Here is an 18,381-nt window from a genome sequence, read left to right as displayed (position 1 = left end):
TTGTAAAAATATTGTTAACTGTTATTACAATTTTTGTTTTAGAAAATGAACATTCCAAAGGATGGAAACCCTGGTTTTATACATACGTGTATAGTCTTTTATTGTTATAGTTATATGTAGAGGGAGAAAGTGGATGAGAGAGAAAGAAGGTTGGATATTGTGAATTCTGCAATATGGAAATCAGGTAGATATTGTGGAATGTATCACTAAAGTAAAAAGAAAAACAGACCCCATCCTGCCACATGCAGGCGTTCCTGTATCCTTTTCATTCATCTGCTAAGTTAATACACAAATGTTTTTTCCATCTTCTCCTTTTCATGTCAAGGTTTTCATGTCATTTCATTTTCAGACTGAATAATTTTCTCCCAGAGAAAATCCAAGTGTTGTGATGACTCAGCTACAGTTCCTCAATGCATTGTATTAGTAGTTCATGCAAGGCAAAAAATGGCTGAGAATAGGTTAATGAATTCTTGTAGATAACACGCTAGATCCATGCCTTAGGTATAATGCATAAACAAAGGAAGCGCTTTGTATTTCACTTACCTGCAGTAGAAAAGAGATAGCAGTGCTGGCTTTCTGATATGTATAGGTTTACTAACATTAAAAGGACTGATATTCTGAGGCATATTCTGGAGCTGCTTTATATGCGAATCCAATCCATCTATATCCTACATCCTATATTGATATCTATCACAATGCAATTTTTGTGAAAGTGCTAAGTTTGGGAAATTCAATTAGCTGAAGTTCATAATCAGCTAACAAACTAATTTCAATAGGTGAATTAAGGAAACAGTAGATATAATCTGTTTGTTTTCTCTTCTAAAGTTTGTAGCCTAATGGGCAGAAGTATTTGTAGCAAATATTGCAGTACATTTCTTCCTGCGACAACCTATATTTTATGAGAATTATTGCTCTCTAGCTTATGGTTTGGCACAAAAATATTATTTCATGAATTTTAATGGAAACTTGTGGATATTCAGTGTGTATTTCTATTTCTGTGAATTGTTCTTTATAGGGTGAATCTTATATCTGCATTAATGTTTGCAGAGGTCCTCTTATTGCAGCAAAACTGCTGTTTAGGAGTGATGTGGTAGAGGAGGCGATTTATATAGCCCATGGATAGAGTGCTCAGCCTTGAAAGCTGCAAAGGAATTGCACAGAGCCCTCTTGCGTACTTGGCAAGCTGTGCGAGGGGCTGGGAATTTGCTACTGATTTGCCACGGGATATTGGCCTTTGCAGGAGCAGAATGTTCAAATTCTTGGATAAAATCCTGTTCTCATTTGATTCTAGACACTTCTACTTTCAACAAACCCAGCCATTTGGCTTCCAGTGGTTAAAATTTGTCATGTTTTCATGCAAGGACCCTACCAAAAAAATCTGTTTCTTTTAGAAAGGATTATAAAAGCATTAATGATCAAAGGCAGTAGACACGCCAAAGGCTGAAAGGGTCTCCCATATGCTAGACATATCAATGTACTCAGTGTGGTTGCCTGATTTCTATGTTGCATAAAGACAGAGAAATACTAATGGAAGCATTTGTAAAGAAAGGAAGACATGGTAAATATATTAAAATTGAATGTGTATTCCTTAGGTAAAAGAAGAATGCAGGGCTAATACCCTTTGCCCTTTATCTATGGAGGCAACAGCACATTGTGGAAAGTGTGACTTTGATCCTAGGGAGAATATCTGCGCATGGATAAAAGGCTCACAGAGTGCTATGGAAACGGAGATAAAAGAAGGTGTGTGTCCACCTGAAGAGGAGACTGTCTACACAGGGAGTCCAAACCAGTATTCATTTACAGGTAAGGAAAAGTGGCATATCAGATTGGTGATTTGCTAGTGTACTTAATTTGCTCTGGAGAAAAAGATGTCCTGAATGCTATCAGGTATTCTAATTAAATGTGGAGCAATTGTAGTGAAGTAACATTCTTTCAGAAGTAATCTGTGAATCAGGACAGTATCTTCAAGGAAATGAAATGAAATGAGTAGCAAAAAGTTCAGTGAATACATACCTGCTTTCACAAAACTTGAGAGAAGTATTGCTATATCAGAAAATGGCCCTGACTAAAAGAACAACTGACATATCTGTCTGTCTTTAAAGACAGAGGTAGTCCCACAGGCACAGAAAAAAAATAAACAAAAGTTATTTTGTATTTTGATGAGACTGAGATGATCCATATGTGATTTTTTTTTCTAGACCTAAACCTCGAACCTTTTATCACATATGAGTACAGAGTGGCTGCTTGGAATAGCTATGGAAGAGGCTTCAGTGAAATTAGCAGAGCTGTCACTAAGCAAGATGTGCCACAGGGTGTAAGTCCACCAAAATGGGCCAAAGTGGATAATCGGGAAGACGTGATACTTCTAAACTGGGAAGAACCACTTCAACCAAATGGTATTGATATATGTTAAAAAAAGGATATGTTCTATCATTCAACTGACAGTGTGCCAAAATCACAAAACATTCCTAAATTAATCACTGGCACTGGAATATGCATATTTCTAAACTATGCAAGAAGAATTTGCTCTAGATTGGGATAATTTTCATTGCAAATAAGAGTAGAGTCTAACTTCACAGAAGGCAATTTAGTATGTCTCTAAGAAATGCCCAGAAGCCTCTTTTGAGAACAGTTGTAATAATAATTGGCAAATATGATCAGAAAATCACAATCATGTTACAAAATATTTGGGGATTGGCGGGGGGGTGATACTCGTGTGTCTTTCAGGAAATCTTGCTTGTGATTTTCAAACAATGAGAAAACTTGGAAGAGCTCTCAATAAAAATTGAGATCTACTGAGATGTTGATGTAGAGGTTGAGGAGAGTAGCTGGTAATGCACATTAGCCATTTAAGCAGGATGATTGGCTGTTACAGTGGTTGCCTAGAGATTTAATTTAATATTTTCTGTGTGCAGAATAGGTTATTCTAGTATGCCATCACACAGGACATCTCAGCTAACAAAAGGGAAAACTTTCTTTCTTCAATAGGTCTTATTATTCACTACATCATTCTCCGAAACGGAATCGAGCGTTTTAGAGGAAAAGAAATGAGCTTCATAGACACAAGTGGTGTCCAGCCATATCAAGAATATTCATACCAGCTGCGAGCCTGCACTGTTGCTGGTTGCACAGACAGCAGTAAGGTTAGTGAATTGGTCTTTATGGAACTGGTGCCAGAATTTTATCAGCCAGCATGCTAACATAAAAATGCTTTTGGAAAGGTATAATTTGAAGACATGCTGATTATTGAGTAAGTGAAAAACATCAATAATCTTATTTGGATTCAGCTACTGACAGGTGGTTATTTGGAACCTAAGGTTGATACAAGCAAGCAGAAGAAAGCGGTATCTCAGTCTTGGCAAAGCTGAAATTGCCCTGTAGGAACTGATGTTTGTTAAAGAGAAAGCTGCACATGATAGAATAGAGTAAGAAATATTAAAATGCACTTTCTCTAAGTGTTGAAATTAAATCTTTGCTTCTCACTAGGAGGTCTATAGCCTCTTCTTTGGTTTTTCTTAGTTATCTGCTTTAGCTCTAGTCTATCAGTTTGTTCAACAACCTTCTTATTCTGAGCCTCCCTCCACTATATTACCCTTCACTGCCTTTCCATGCCTGCATCTGCTTCAGGCTTTACACTCCCTTTCTGTACAACCCGCCTCTGCTTCAGTTTTAAGCAAACGGAATCTCTTCCCTCCCTTTGTCACTGCTTCATTTCCTCTTGTATCACTTTGAATCATGGATGCCTTTCACCAGCATTACCATTTAACCAGCTCTAGTTTCTATTCTGCAAAGTACCTGCCTCATCATTTGGAAAAACTATTTCTTAAGTGACCTTTTTTTCACAATAATATCCTTGCCTCTATGAAAATGAATTTCTGGGACTGCAAGTGTAAGGTCTGTAGGGCAGAGGTGGGGAATAATGACTGTGCTTTGTAATTATAATATCTATGGGACTGAAAAGTTGATTATTTTTTTTTCCAGGTGTTTTAATGTTTTTCTTATTGGTCCAAATCTCAGCCAAAAGTATAAGAAAAGAAACACTGATATAGAGGGATGGAGATAGGCGTATAGTCAAGTGTGTCAAGAGAATGGGGGCAGACTCTTTTCAGTGGTGCCCAGGGACAGGACAAGGGGCAACAGGCACAAATTAGAACACAGGAAGTTCCATCTGAATACGAGGGAAATCTTCTTCACTGTGAGGGTGACAGAGCACTGCCCAGAGAGGTTGTGGAGTCTCCTTCTCTGGAAATATTCAAAACCCACCTGGACGCAATCCTGTGCAACATGCTCTAGGTGACCCTGCTTTAGCAGGGGGGTTGGACTAGATGATCTCCAGAGGTCCCTTCCAACCCCTACCACTCTGTGATAGTCCTCTACCTGCACAGAGCTGTGGTCTGGAAGCTGTGTGGGCACAGTTGCTGCAACCATCGGCCTGAGCTAATAAATCCTGCTTATTTCACTTGTCTGTAATTAAGGAGTTTACTGTTGCAAACACTTAAGTCTGCAAGAAGGAACTGATTCCACCAAATGCAGTAAGACAATATATTATAGAGGGCACATTTTATATTTACAGCATAATATAAATACTTTATGGTGGTAATAACAGAAAAAGAAAAGTGATTCTCAAACAGAAAAAGGTCTGACTCACTTATTAAACCAGTGTAATTTGGAAATGGGTCCGTAGGAGATGGTAGAGATGTGTCAATAGAAAATTATCTTTTTCCTTTTTCTTCTTTTTTTTTTTTTTTTGTAGAAAGAGCTTAACAAGTGCAAAGTTATTCTATCTTTCAAAATCTTTAGTTTCCTTACAAAAATATGGACTTGCAAATAACTACAACACAGTTCGATTGCATGGGATATATGGAGGCTTAGCCCCATGTTTACTGGTGCTTAAAATATATGAAATCAGGCAGTTAAAATGCAGAGACACTGCCAAACCATATGGAAGAGAGTTATCAAGAGTTTTCAAGCAATACAATTTTTGTTGTTTCACCCTGTGCTCTACATTGCAGCTAAAACGTGGTGAACCTGTTGTGATAAATTGTAGACATAGACTTATGTAATGTATTCAAGGTCAGATTTCATTGTGAAAAAGGAGGAAAAAACTAACTAGTTCTCCAGGCCCTTGGTAATGATATGCCAGGCCAAACAACATTTTAAAACAAAAGTGACATTCTCATTGATCATGGTATCTAGTGTACTATTACATTAAATTGCTGTTTAATTCATATGTCTTCAGGTAGTTGCAGTCACTGTCCAAGGAGTCCCAGAGAGTGTTCAGCCACCAGACATCAGTGCTTTGAACTCCACAGCATTACATTTAAGCTGGATTGCACCCAAGAAACCAAATGGCATCATCAGAGAGTACCAGATCAGTCAAGTAGGGAAAGGACTTATACACACTGACACTGCAAGCAGAATGCAGCACATAGTATCAGGTAAGGAGGCAGAGGTCTCTGACAGGGTAATGTCCTGTCCTTAAGATATAAGACAGTATTAACATACTAAAAATGCTACTTGTCAGTAACTTTTAAATCCCCAGTACTGTGCACAGCTTGGAATGCTTTATCATGACTTTACATATCTTAAATTTATTTTTTCAATCATCTCTTTCATTTCTGGCTGCTGTTTGTAAAAATATTAATACATTTAATTTCAAAATTTTAAAATAAATCTATCCAGCTTGATTCAAGATACATGGTTTGTGGTGTGCTCGAGGTCTCAGATATTCTGTGTAGGCTTGCCATCCATTCACACGGATTCAGCTCTCTCTTTTTACCATCATTAATGTGCAGTAGTGCAGTTGAAGTCACTAGCGCTGCTGTGAATGTGTAGCAGTGTAGCAGCAAGAAGGATCCAGTTCTTTATGCCTGAGATAATAAAAAGGAAAGGAAGACAGAAAGGGAAAGATCTTGGATCCTGTTTATAATCTTATATATTGCTTATAGCAATTTTCTAAATACTTGGTGAAATTTCACTAATGTGTGTATCTGAAAGAAGCTTTAGTCAAGGGATTTTGGGGGGAAGACTTGACTCGGACCCCAAATGTATTATGTTCACATATTCAATTTTTAGTTATATTTGAATGTTACACTGAAGCAAAATTATTCTTAGAAATGTTTCTGTTGACCACAAAACAGGAACATAAGCATTCTGGGATATCTTTTTTCACTCTTTGACCTCAGGTTGCTCATCAAATTCTTGTATCTGTGATTTTTAGGAATTCACAAATGCATTATTTTTTCCTTTTTTTTTTTTCCCTCACCCAAGTAGGAAACTTAGACATTCATAGATTATACACACCATATTATAGCCACCCAAAGAGTAGAAGTGGACTTAGGGCATATAAAATCTATACAGCATATATGGCACTCTCAACCACCCCTCAAAGAATTAGTCCTGAGTCAGAGTGGATCCCTTAGGACTTTAAAAAAGTTCATCCTTGCTGTAGTCACTCATAGAGGAGTAAAGGATTGCTATTCCTCTTTGACAATATCATGCTCAAGTATGGAATTTATCAACTGTGTATTACACCTGTCTCCATATTCAGTGCTTCTAGACATGAGATATTAACTAGAGTACGCCAGTTGGTGATATGTGGTTTAGAATTGCTGTTGTAAGTTTATACTGTGAAGAACACCTAACAACAAGGAATGATTTATCAAACCCATTTGAAAAATACTTCTCCTGCTCCTACTTCCTTCCCAAAAGGTAGTTACACCTCCAGAGTAACTGAGATTTTAATGCAAAAAATACTATTTTTCTTACCAGTTGCAAGGGAGAGGAAAGGAAATTACCTTATGATAAACAAGGATCTTTTTTCCTTTTGTGTGCCTGTTCCATTAAGCCACTGTCCAATGCTGCCATGTTAAGCCAGGAGTGAAATAAGTGATCGTTCCTCCTGACAGTCAAAATCAAATCTTGTGCTGGTTTCTGCGGGAGCTTCCTTGGGTAATAATGTGGAATTCATGGCAGCAATTTAGCAATGTGGGTAATTATTTCTCTCTAAATTAAAAGAATAAGATAAAACAATCGAATTTGTTTCATACATAATCTCAAATGTTTGAACTGTTGTCTTATTCCCTGTGGATGTATGTTTTGATTTTCTCAGCTTCCTTTTTTCCTTTTTTCTTTTTTTTTTTTTTTTTCCAAAACTGTCTCCTTTTCCCTGAGCAACAGTTGAACATTAATGAAGCTGTAGCATTAGTATTTCTTGAGACTTTGAATCTAGGGTCTTGCAAATAACAGACGAGAAGGCTAGCACCTTTCCACTGCACCATTGTCTTGCTGCTTATTTTTAATTACATCAAAGCTTTGGAAACATGATCCCACAAATGCTTTGTGGGAATAGCGGTGAATGTGCTCATCATGTGAAATCCATAAATTGCTTATAATCCTCTCAAGATGTTAAAAAAAGCATTAAGTAATTGAAGACAGGAAGTCCTCAGTTAATTATTTAGAGGTGTTATCAATGCTTTAAGCAAACTGAAGCATTTTCTGCTATCTCACTGAGTTGAATGCCACTGGGACCTAGGGGCAGCAGCCATCATCTTCTCATATTCTCTAATGCAAACAGCACATGGCAGCTTGTCAATAAAAGACCTTTTTATATCATTTATTACTGAACACTTCCACTACCCTGTACAGAACAATTTGGATGACAGTTATGGCATTGTTTCACTTTGTGTTACTACTACTTTACAAATGGGCCTGCTAATGCTTTGCAGTGGAGGCCAGGCAGAGGGTAAGACTGAAGAAAATAATTAGGGGAATTGTAAAAGAAAGCTAAGAGTGCCCTCTTCAGCAGCAGCAAGTGGGTTTATAGCAAAGATTCTTCCAGCTCCCCCTTTACAGTACACTAAATATCCCAAGTAAGAGGCCTTATCGAGGATTTGTAGGATTGATCATCCGTTGGTAAAAGCCAAGCAAGATCATTGATGTTTATTTTAGTTAAAAAAAAGCAATATTAAGAAATACTTTATGACTGAATGGTTTTAAATTCTTCACCTGAACGTGTTCTCCATCACAGGGTAGTGAAAACTGAAAAGATACAGAAATGTCGTCACTGGTCAACTCTATCTCCATGCAGCACTGAATCATTAGTAATATTTACCTAAAGGAAACTCTTGGGGGGTGGAGGGGTTGTGTGAGGCTGTGGTCAGCAATCTGACATCCTCCCGAGTAAAATTCCCACGGCGGGGCCCAGGAGCATTAGCCTAGGAGCTAATTACTGACCTTGCTGGAGCCATACCCACAAACGGAGGCAAACAGTATCAGAAGGAATTGATTTGGCTTAAAAACCACACTGTTTCACAGCCTTTTGGCAAATGACAAATGCTGCAATAATAAAATAGACTGCTAAGTTAAAAAAAACCCGACAAACCAAACCCCAATAATAGACCAAAAAAGAAAAGAAGTATCCTCTAGTGAACAATCAAGTAGAGAAATTGGAAAAGCAAAATGCTCTTTATGTTTCAAGATTATCTTACTTGTTATTTTTATTATTAATCACATACATAGATTTGCACAGAGCTTTCCAAAGCATGCATAAGACAAGGCGTTTAATTCAAAGCTTTAATAATCTAGATAAAAATCTGCTGTGACTGCTCCATGTATGACTAGAGGTTTCAGGTATCAGAATTTCACCAATAAATTTAGTGAAACCATGTGCTCTTTTTTTTTAATGCCCATTTTTCTCTTTAAAGTGTAGTTGTAAATGAGTATTGCTTTATTATGCATGTTTCCTTTAAAAGTGAACATGACTCCCTTTAGGGGAATTCAAGTAATTTGTTGCCACAGTAATCTTTTCTATCCTGAAATGTTAAATACTTGGCTTTCCTCCATGCCTTTGCCTCTCTCTAGTCTGCAACTGTCATTTTCTCCCTTCTTACTTTTATACGCAGCGTTCAGATGATTTTTCTTCTCCTCCAGTTCATGATTAGGTTACAGCCAGGGCTGTCCCTCTGAGTCATCTCTATATTTTCTCTCCTTCGCGTCTTGTTCAATTTGTAAGCAGCCTGCATGTCTTCCATTCAGTAATTTACCTTTCTACATAATTGTTGCTTATTCTTTCTCTCTAGTTGTTTGTAATATATTTTAATTAAAATATCTCTGTAATGGCTATAAGCAAGGATTTGTTTATAAACAAAGATCTTGCCCAGACTTTTTTTCTTGTCACAGAATTGCATTGTTCTTGAAGTAATTACAATTAGGCACATGAGCTACATCAAAAGTATGTTATTAAGGTTGCAAAGCCAAGCACTTAAAAATTGACCTGTATAATACTGATGAATTGACCTGTATGATCCTAATTCAGCCTCTTTCACACAAGCAGTCTGCATTACACAGTGGCGTAGTCATTTGTACATGGGGTTACTGCCTCATTCGGTCCACAAGCTGTGTCTCTTCTGGGGAGGAACAAAAATAAATGAATAAAGAGAGACTCCTGTATGTAGGACTGCTGCCTCAGCTTTTGCTACCTTTGGTAGGTTTATTCCTTCAGGGAATTTCAGTGTAGATGGGCTTAATTCTGTGTCTGCCCAGAGCTAAATTTCCTTTCTGCTCAGCAGAAGCCTGAAGTTCATGTGAACGTGGAGCGCAGCAAGGGAGGCAACAGGGATCGTGCCAACCCAGAGGATAACACGGTGGTCACCGAGGGGCTGGTGGCATGGGCCGCCAAATGGAAGAAAGGAGAAGGGGCAGTGTCCTGGAAGAACAGCCGAGTGGCAGCACACGTGGCGGCCCAGCCACTGCAGCGTGTTCCCACAGCAGCTCTCTGTCAAGCTGCTGCCAGGCACCCCTGTGGCCTTCCCCCCAGCCCTGCCCGCGGGCCCATGACCCCACTTCAGCCCAGCCTGCTGCCCTCAATCCCCACCCGCAGCTGTGCCAGCCTCCAGCCCAGGGCCCTGCCCAGCGGAGGGCCTTGCCTGGCTGTGGCCACCCGGTGGCCCGTGTCGCAGCCCAAGGAAGGACCTGGACTGGGGCTGCCCCTGTTTGCCCTGCTCCCCAGCTGGGGTGGTGGGATGGGCCCTGGAAGGTCTCATAATTCCCGTGGGATGCCAGCGTGGAAAGCTATAGCAAATGAAGTGTGGGACAGCCCAGAGGAGAGACGGTCTCTGGATCGAGGCAGTTGGCTTCTGTCCCGGCTCTGCAGGGCATTCATTTCTGTTCAGGCTGTGGTACTGAGGAAACACTTCTCAAGCTTTCACAGCTTGTCACAGCTACGTCTTGTTTATTTTCTGGACACACTGCCTGAGACCTGAGGCCTGAATTGCTAATTCCTGAGCAAGTTGAGCTGCAGCTGAAGGCACCGGGGGTTGTGCTCGCATATATAAAGTTTTGTATAACAGCAGGTACTCTGACAGCCAGGTCCCAGGCATCCCAAATGGCCTCCTGGCAGGTCCAGTGAGGTTTTCATTTCTCAGTCTCTTTGTGTCTGCATCTTGTTTCTGAGGGAGAGATATTTCGGGGTTTGTTTTTTTTTTTAAATTCTGGTACTGCATTAAGCCATTTGCAATGCTCAGCTGGTTGATGTGAGTAAAGCAACTGTACGCTCTAGGGATGGACGCTAAAAAAAAAAGGCTTGAATTACATACAATTAGGCAGGCAATGAGACCACATGCTGGAGGGAATTTTAGATAGGACTCTGCCACGGCCTGTATACAAAAGGGGTCAATTCGAATCGCACAATGTCCTAATGCTGAGATTTCCTAGTTTATGAGTGTTCAGTTTTGCAATCTTAATATTTTCACAGGGTTTTTGTGAATAATGTGCTGCTTCTTGTTCTACTGTTTGTCCCCTTTCCATTTAGGAGCAGGAACTTTTTTTTAATGTATTTTCAACATGTTAACAGGAGGGTCCTTGAAAACATACAAGAGAGAGGTTTTCGGTGTCTGTGCCTGGTAATATCATTTTTAAGATCAACTTTGAGAAATACCCAAAAGAGTGGTTTAGCAAAGACCCTGTAGCCTGGGCTGGAGCATGGTCTGTCTGATCAGCAGTTAAAGCCTAGCTCTGAGGTGTTCAAGACAGGCTCACAGAGGTCTGCATCTTTAATGATTTAACTGTAAGAAGCCTTTAATGGGTGTGCAGCAATGGCTATTTTAAAAGCCTAGTATCTTAGCCAAATTTTGGATGAAATTTTATGAGGAGTCCTAAAGTCAAATTCTTTAGCTGTAGGCAACTTGATGTCAAATCTGAAGTCATTGACATGCAGCACAAGGATGTTTGAAAATTTCCAAGGAAAGGTCAACGCAATATATTCTGGTTTAGTCTCATTCAAGGATGTCCAGCATAGAAGGTTTGAGCTGAAAAAAATATTTTTTAAAAAACTACAAGTAACTAAAATTAATGTCTTGTAATGGCGAGGGTTGGGTTGTCAGTCCTGCTTCTAACTGCTTTATAGCATTTATAGTAAAATCTTGTAACAAATAGGGAAATATAGGGAAAAAATTCAACAAATATAAGTTGGGAAGGGAGCAAGAACAGAGTATCTTTGGACTTGTTTGCACTATAGTAGATTTCATGTTCAAGTAAGACAGTATTTTATTATCTTTTCTTATTGTTGAAAATATATTTGTAATAAATTTTCAAAACATTACAGGCTCTCCAGCTTTTCAAGTCCAAAACTCTAAGCAATTACACTTTCAGGTGCTTATCTGTTGGAAACCTTTGAACTTCTGTGGCCATTACCAGTGATGGAGATTATGCCTGTGCCAAGAATGTTTAGGTGCCTTCCAGTTAATTTTTAACCATTTAGTACAGGCAGAAGCATAGGTTAAAAAACCCAACAAAATAAACAAACAAACAAACCCAAACAAAAAACCACCTTAGACACTGTGTAAATTTTCAGATGGTAATCTGGGCTGAGATCTGGACTGTTGTTACTACACTGCAAGTGCCATCTGTTAATTGATTTGAAGCTAATTCAGATATGTCTATATCAGGGGCATCCATATATCCATTGTAGCATAGACACACATTCAATCATCTGAATTGTTTTGTCAGGTCCTTTAAACTAGTAGAGGATATATATCTAAATTAGCAAGAATTCACAATTTCAGTATTATGCAGATGTAAAATAAGAATGGTTCATATTTTATGTTTGCCAAAAATACTAAAAGTTAACTTTAAGTCAGGTGACTTTCTGCGTAGTGATACAATTCTTGGGATGCCTGATGTCAACATCTAGTCTAACCTCTGTTTGCTCTTTCTAGGTCTGCAGCCGTACACTAATTACAGCTTCATGCTTACTGCATGCACATCTGCTGGGTGTACTTCTAGCCAACCACTTTCAGGTCAAACTTTACAAGCTGCTCCTCACGGTAAGGGAAAAAGGCATTCATATAGAAGTGCAAAGAAATGGTCATATGGGCTTCTATTTTCCGATGGTTTAACAAGGTGCAAACCTCCACTATCATCCATCAAACTATCATGCATAAATTTACACAAGAGAATCCGTCTCTCTTGGGAGTGTTTGTATCTTAACACACTCTTTGTACTAATGCCTGGCACTGCATTTCTACTTTCTTTTTGTCACAATTTCCCCAAGTTCATCTTTAAGTTACCGAGGTTAGAATTAGCAGATGATTTTTTTTTTAAAGCACAAATAAATATGCAGAGACAACTGGGCATATAAAGGCTGCAGCCTTTGGCCTTGTTCTCCATTAATCTGTAGCTTGTCTAGTTGGTTGCATTTGATGTAGGTTAAATTCAGAAAGTGTGTTAAATTCTGTCATTCTCTCTGGCAATGTTTTATGCTTTCATTACATTGCTGAAAGCAACAGCACAAACTGTGGGAAAGAGAAAAACCCAAAAACAGTGTCATTATGATGTTAACAGGGGTATGGCCAAATCCTCATCATATCATAGTCAGCTCGACAGAAGTGGAAATCTACTGGAGCGAACCAAAGAAACCCAACGGACTCATTACTCAGTATCGATTATTTCGTGATGGAGAACAGATTTTCCTGGGTGGCAGTGCAGACCTGGATTTCACAGATGTTAACCTGCAGCCTAACAGTAGGTAAGACATGTTAACAAGCTCTGGTAATATGTGAAAGGTGTTCAAAATATATACGTAAATCAGTCTCTGAAATGTACAAAATATAAGTTACTCTTTTAACAAAAGAAAAATCTCTTACCATATTACTTGATTTCTGAAAAATTAGTAGAACGCTTTTAGGAGGCTTCCAAGTGTTGGAAAGCGTTAATCAGAAGACTTCTCTTTTTTTTCCTTTTGTGAGAATAAGTCATTCTGATTCAAAGATGGGGAGGCTTTTGTTTTTCCTTGGGTGGTTGTTGGTGGCTTATTGGTTGGTTTTTTCCCCTCATGAAATGTACTTTAAGTCCTTATATGGCAGACAATATTGCATGTGGTTTATAATGTTTCTGAGCATATTGAACATACTGGCTCAAAAGTGGCAGCTGCTGATATTTTTATAGAAGCCATTCTGAAATTGGTTTTGACACTTTTTGGGTCAATACTTCTCTCTCATATGTAAACTAATTTGAATTTTAGTATTAAAATTATGATAATGGTAAGTAAAGAGTTACTTTTCTCACATTAGGAAAACTTAAAAGGTGAAAATCTTCATTACTGTGGCATTTGTAGTATTCTTTGTATAGTCTATTCACTTTAAATTGGTGAAAATAGAAATGTTTCATTACTGATATGCCTAAAGCTTCTAACTGTAGTGTCTACTGATCTTTTTGTGTTTGCGCAGATATGTTTACCAGCTGGAAGCCAGCACTTGGGGCGGCAGCAACACTAGTGATAAATATGTTATACAAACACCAGTAGGAACACCAGAGAAAATTCATGTCCCATATAATGTCACAGTAATTGATGCATATTCTATATTTCTAGCTTGGGACGTGCCAGGTAAAAATGTATTTCTATGTAGTACTTTGTAGCAAAATGAAAGAATGGAAAAATTAGTGTATTCAGGCAGGCAGCTGAATCATTCTGATATTTTATTCTTTGTATTTGGTTTTAGCGTTTGTGTGATTTAAATAACCAGTATCTAAAGCTGCTGTTTCCTAGAGACATATTATTTTAATAATATTGACCTATATACTTGACATGGGTATTGTGAGGATTAGCTGATCAAAAATCCGTATGTTAATTTGATCTTGTAAACTATTATTGAGTGCAAGTATTAAGGGAAAAAAAAAAACCCAATTACATTGAAAATAAGTTTTCCCTTCTGTTCAGACCGAGCCAAGTTATCGGTAGGGAAACCTGCCAGCCTTTAGGGTTGATGATATCTTGATAGCTATCCCGGCAATTAAAATGTCCAGTGATCCTGCAGGTATACAATGTTGAGCTCTTTGACGAAAGGTGTAAGAGTGTGACACAGAGATGCTGTGCTAGCTTTGACCTGATTGAATAAATTGTATTCGCCAGAGCACTGTAGTGTTATGTGGACATGTTACCTTGCATGTGTCCTTGTGGGTCAGCAAAGGCCCAGAAATATTTTTCCTCTCGTCACCAGGTTGTCTTGGCCTGCTGCAGAGGTAGACTAAGAAGGAATAATTGAATAATAGCATCTTGTTATATGAGAGACTGTGCTCTGTTTCATTAATTGTTCATAGCTTAAGTGATTGGCGTACTTTACTGATGTTAAAAAAATGATATGCTGTAGTTATTGTGGGACAATGGGAGCATTGTAAATGAACAATTTTAATTCTAGGGTAGTTCATCTCCAGCAAGGTGTTTTCCAGGTTCTAGATATTATTTTATTCAGTTAAAATGAGGTTAATTTTTTTAGAAACTTCAGATGTTTGCATATTGCAATAACAACAATATGTGTTTTATCGATGAACTCAGGGAAGTTTTTGATGTCTCCTCTTCCTAATTATTTAAGATGTTCTTTCCTTGCATAGCAGTCACAGTAGGGTCAATTGGCATTAAAAATAAAGTCACCTAGAAAAAGTATTTTGCCTTCAAGGCTGGGATCGCAAGTATTGTGGCAGTGCTTAGCAGCATTCACCCTACCCATTTAAGCAATGATTAATAAATCTATAATACCCTGAGCTGTCAATCTTTTAGTTTTCAGAAGCACAAAATCCATTATAGAAATGCTATAATATATGAAAAAGATTAAAATCTTAAATTAAACTTTTTCCCCTACTGCCTGAAAGGATTTAGAACCCAGCAGAAGGCAGGTGAATTCGAATAGCATATAATCTACAGTTGGTTTTATTGGAAAGTGACTCATGCTGTATTATAGGTTTGATAATGAATAGAATTTAAGGTACAAAATATTCAGCAACATTATAAATGGATTTAAAACATAAGAATATACTGGAAATGCGTAGCCTTGTGAAGAGTGGGGTGTTTCCCAGAAAAGCTTGCCCTTGTTGTTCTAGACCTTTTCTTTTCCAGCTGCTCAAATTCCTGTTACTTGCAGTAGGTTACAAGCCTGCAAGGAGAATCAGGGTCTGTGTTGTACATTCGGTTATGCTGCAACGAAGATTGTGTGTACAAAGGCTCATGTATTCCTGAAAGCCCACGATCAGAGGGGTGAGGAGGAGGCTGGACATTATGGCTCTGTAGAGGATGCCGGGTTGATGTATTCACACGGCTGTAGGGATCATTCTTCTCAGTCAGGGGAAGGCACATGTCCCTCTTCCCAGGTACTGGGACACAGCTTGAACACTTATCTCACTTTCGTGGATATTTGGTGACTCAGTCCCTTCCTCTCTGCCTTCCTGTTGTGGGGCCAATTTTCAGTTTTTAAGTCTAAACAAAGGGATCAATTTTCATACAGTGCCCCTGTTGGATAGACAGGAAAGCAAAACTTTCTGTTCCTTTTGTTATAGCACCTCAGGGCCACTAGCTGATCGTTCTTACAGGAATGGGGACTACTAACAGCAGAGAAACATTACTAAATGCTATTAAAAGAAACCCTGTGTGCAGAAGTATAGCTATATGCAGAAGCTAGGAAATTAATTCTTGACCCTTCATAATCCTGCTCGATGCTCATTCTGAGGCCGTTATGCTCCTACTGCTTTTTCTCAAGAGGAAAACTGCAGGGGATACGGGTGAACGTTTATTTTGGAGGTTCTGATCTTCTGCAATGCCATACATGCCATTAACAGGTCCTATGCATGCAGAACTCTGGGGCCACATGCATCTCCAGCTTGGTAGGATTAGCCAAAAGGGTACACAACTTTTTATCCTTATTTGTGTCATTATGCATGGAGTAACTTTTTTTTTTTTTCTGATCTGTTTTTTTCTGTCTGTGAATCCCAGTTTCACAATAGGCTATATTGAGATAATATCAGTTTCCCTTTTAAAACCAGAATGCAGTTTCTATTATAAGGATTGGCAGTCCCTCTTGGATGAGACAGTTGTTTTAATTGATACAGTCTCCATGAAAAAAGTGCTTTTTATTAACCAAGTTTTGATGAGAGGGTAGTTGATCATAGTGTCTTCCTATCTGTGGATATCAGGGGTGCTTGGCATTCTGTCTTCTTATCTGCTGTAATAAATTTGGATCAAATATTCACACTCAGGATTAATTATAGGCATCATATTACAGAGGTCTTCCTTTTGGATGGCTTTAATTATAATGTTTCAACATCTGTAATGTATCTAAATCTTATAACTTTATAGATATGTAACATTTCAAAACTCCTGACTTAGCTAAATAGCAAGGTGGCCAAATAGTGGTTAAAGTGATGGATTCAGAAAAAAATATTTGACACACCTCACTCACTATGGAAAATAGGACTTTATTTTCTGAAATAGGTATCCTATTATCTTGTGTTGCATTGCCTCAGTGCACAGACCTCAAAGGTACGGTACATTTCACTGATATGCTACAGAAGGATTTGTTACAATTATTATGGAACAACTATTAGTGCCATGGATAGAAACAGAAAAGCTGAATGAAAAAAAAAAAACCACCACATAATTCTCCCAAGGCATATCCATAAATGTTTTCGATAGGTAGGCAGGTAACCATCCTGCATTTCAACTCATTGACAACCCCACTGGTCTTCACTGGGGGCCCGATTCTTCTAGATATCTTCAATTGCTGGTGATACCATGAAAGCGGAACATGCTCAAAAGAAATAGGATCCTAGGTTACTGGCTTCAGACGTTAATGATCAACTGGATTAAAATGTCTTCTTTCATCATGTCGTAATGCTCCATCCATCTCTGGGTTTGCTTATCAATTAGAATGAAAGTTGTGTAACATGTCTGGATTCCTACTTTATTCTTCTTGGGATCGAATTTGGTATTTGAATGACATTTATTTGTCTCTTAGCTTTGTCTCTTAGCTTCCCTAGCTAACCTGGTTTCTCCTTTATTGGTGGCCTAATAAGTTCTGACTTTTGCTAAGCCAGTATTACGTTTCTTCATTTTTGTTTTCTCATGTAAATTATTGTTTGCTCCACATCACTGTAGGACAAATTTTGAAGCTCAATGTCTAAAGTTCTGCATCTTGAAAGCAGTCATTATCTTCAGCTGTTATTGTCTTCAGAGTCTTGTTGGGAATACTTGATACAACCAGAATGAGATATCTGGATATTTGAAGCTTAATGTAAATACTTAATCTCAGGAGGCCAAATAGATTGTTGTATTTTGTGAAGTTAAATATTAAAATATAACTTTACACTTACTTGTTTTTAAATAAAAGATATGACATTCTTATTTTAGTATTTGTTTAAGTGAAACAGTTCAACTATTTTGCTTTAATTGTGATTGGGTTTCACATCATATTAAACAGTTTTTCAGCAATTGACTTCACACAGATTTTTGGTGACTGGTCTGTAAAACAGACAGTGGCTTTTTCACCCCAATTCTAAGCATCTTGTGCTGCAAATTCTATTTTATGAACTACCCTAGTTTTGAAGTACACAGAGCCATCACACCTAATTTGCAGAGTTTTGCACAGAATTGTCCATTAAATGATACCCAAATGTGCCCGCAAAAAAACAAGGTTTCGTTTGATTGACTTGTCCCATTGTAAAATGTGCACCTGCTGTGAAATGAAGTCACAGGGAAAAAAAAAGTGGAATAATTTAACTTTTTTATTTGTAAAGATAATCAGGGTTTTTCTGATTACATCTTAACTTCATAAATGTTAAATAACCTATCAGCATCTAGTTGTTGTAAATTATGAAAAAGAGTATTGCTGGGAATATTAACCAACTAAATCCTTGTTCTTTAGTGAACATGAAAATGTGTTATGGCAGGTTGTCATTGTGCTCATGGTAACTTTGACACCAAATAACAAAACTGCCATTTGCACTTAGGGTAAATTGGTTCACTTGTGCTTTTACGGTTCCTTTTATTCTGACATAAATTTATGAACTCTGGAACTAACCAAGTCGTGTGGTTTCCCAGCTGACTTTAACAAATATGCC

General features: G+C 38.1%; 1 protein-coding gene across 1 annotated transcript in view; it reads left to right on the top strand.

Annotated features, from left to right (window-relative positions):
* Nucleotides 1–18,381, top strand: part of USH2A (usherin) — a 396,138-nt gene that overhangs the window by 314,177 nt on the left and 63,580 nt on the right. The window contains exons 51-57 of the mRNA XM_075749252.1: nucleotides 1,593–1,803; nucleotides 2,199–2,396; nucleotides 2,989–3,143; nucleotides 5,240–5,438; nucleotides 12,216–12,323; nucleotides 12,841–13,024; nucleotides 13,725–13,882. Of these exons, the coding sequence (XP_075605367.1) occupies nucleotides 1,593–1,803; nucleotides 2,199–2,396; nucleotides 2,989–3,143; nucleotides 5,240–5,438; nucleotides 12,216–12,323; nucleotides 12,841–13,024; nucleotides 13,725–13,882 (1,213 nt within the window). The remainder of the gene's footprint in view (nucleotides 1–1,592; nucleotides 1,804–2,198; nucleotides 2,397–2,988; nucleotides 3,144–5,239; nucleotides 5,439–12,215; nucleotides 12,324–12,840; nucleotides 13,025–13,724; nucleotides 13,883–18,381) is intronic.

Source organism: Balearica regulorum, chromosome 3 (assembly GCF_011004875.1).
Source record: "Balearica regulorum gibbericeps isolate bBalReg1 chromosome 3, bBalReg1.pri, whole genome shotgun sequence".
Taxonomy (NCBI): domain Eukaryota; kingdom Metazoa; phylum Chordata; class Aves; order Gruiformes; family Gruidae; genus Balearica; species Balearica regulorum.
Note: the sequence above shows the minus strand (reverse complement) of the source record. Positions and strands in the feature narration are given on the sequence as shown.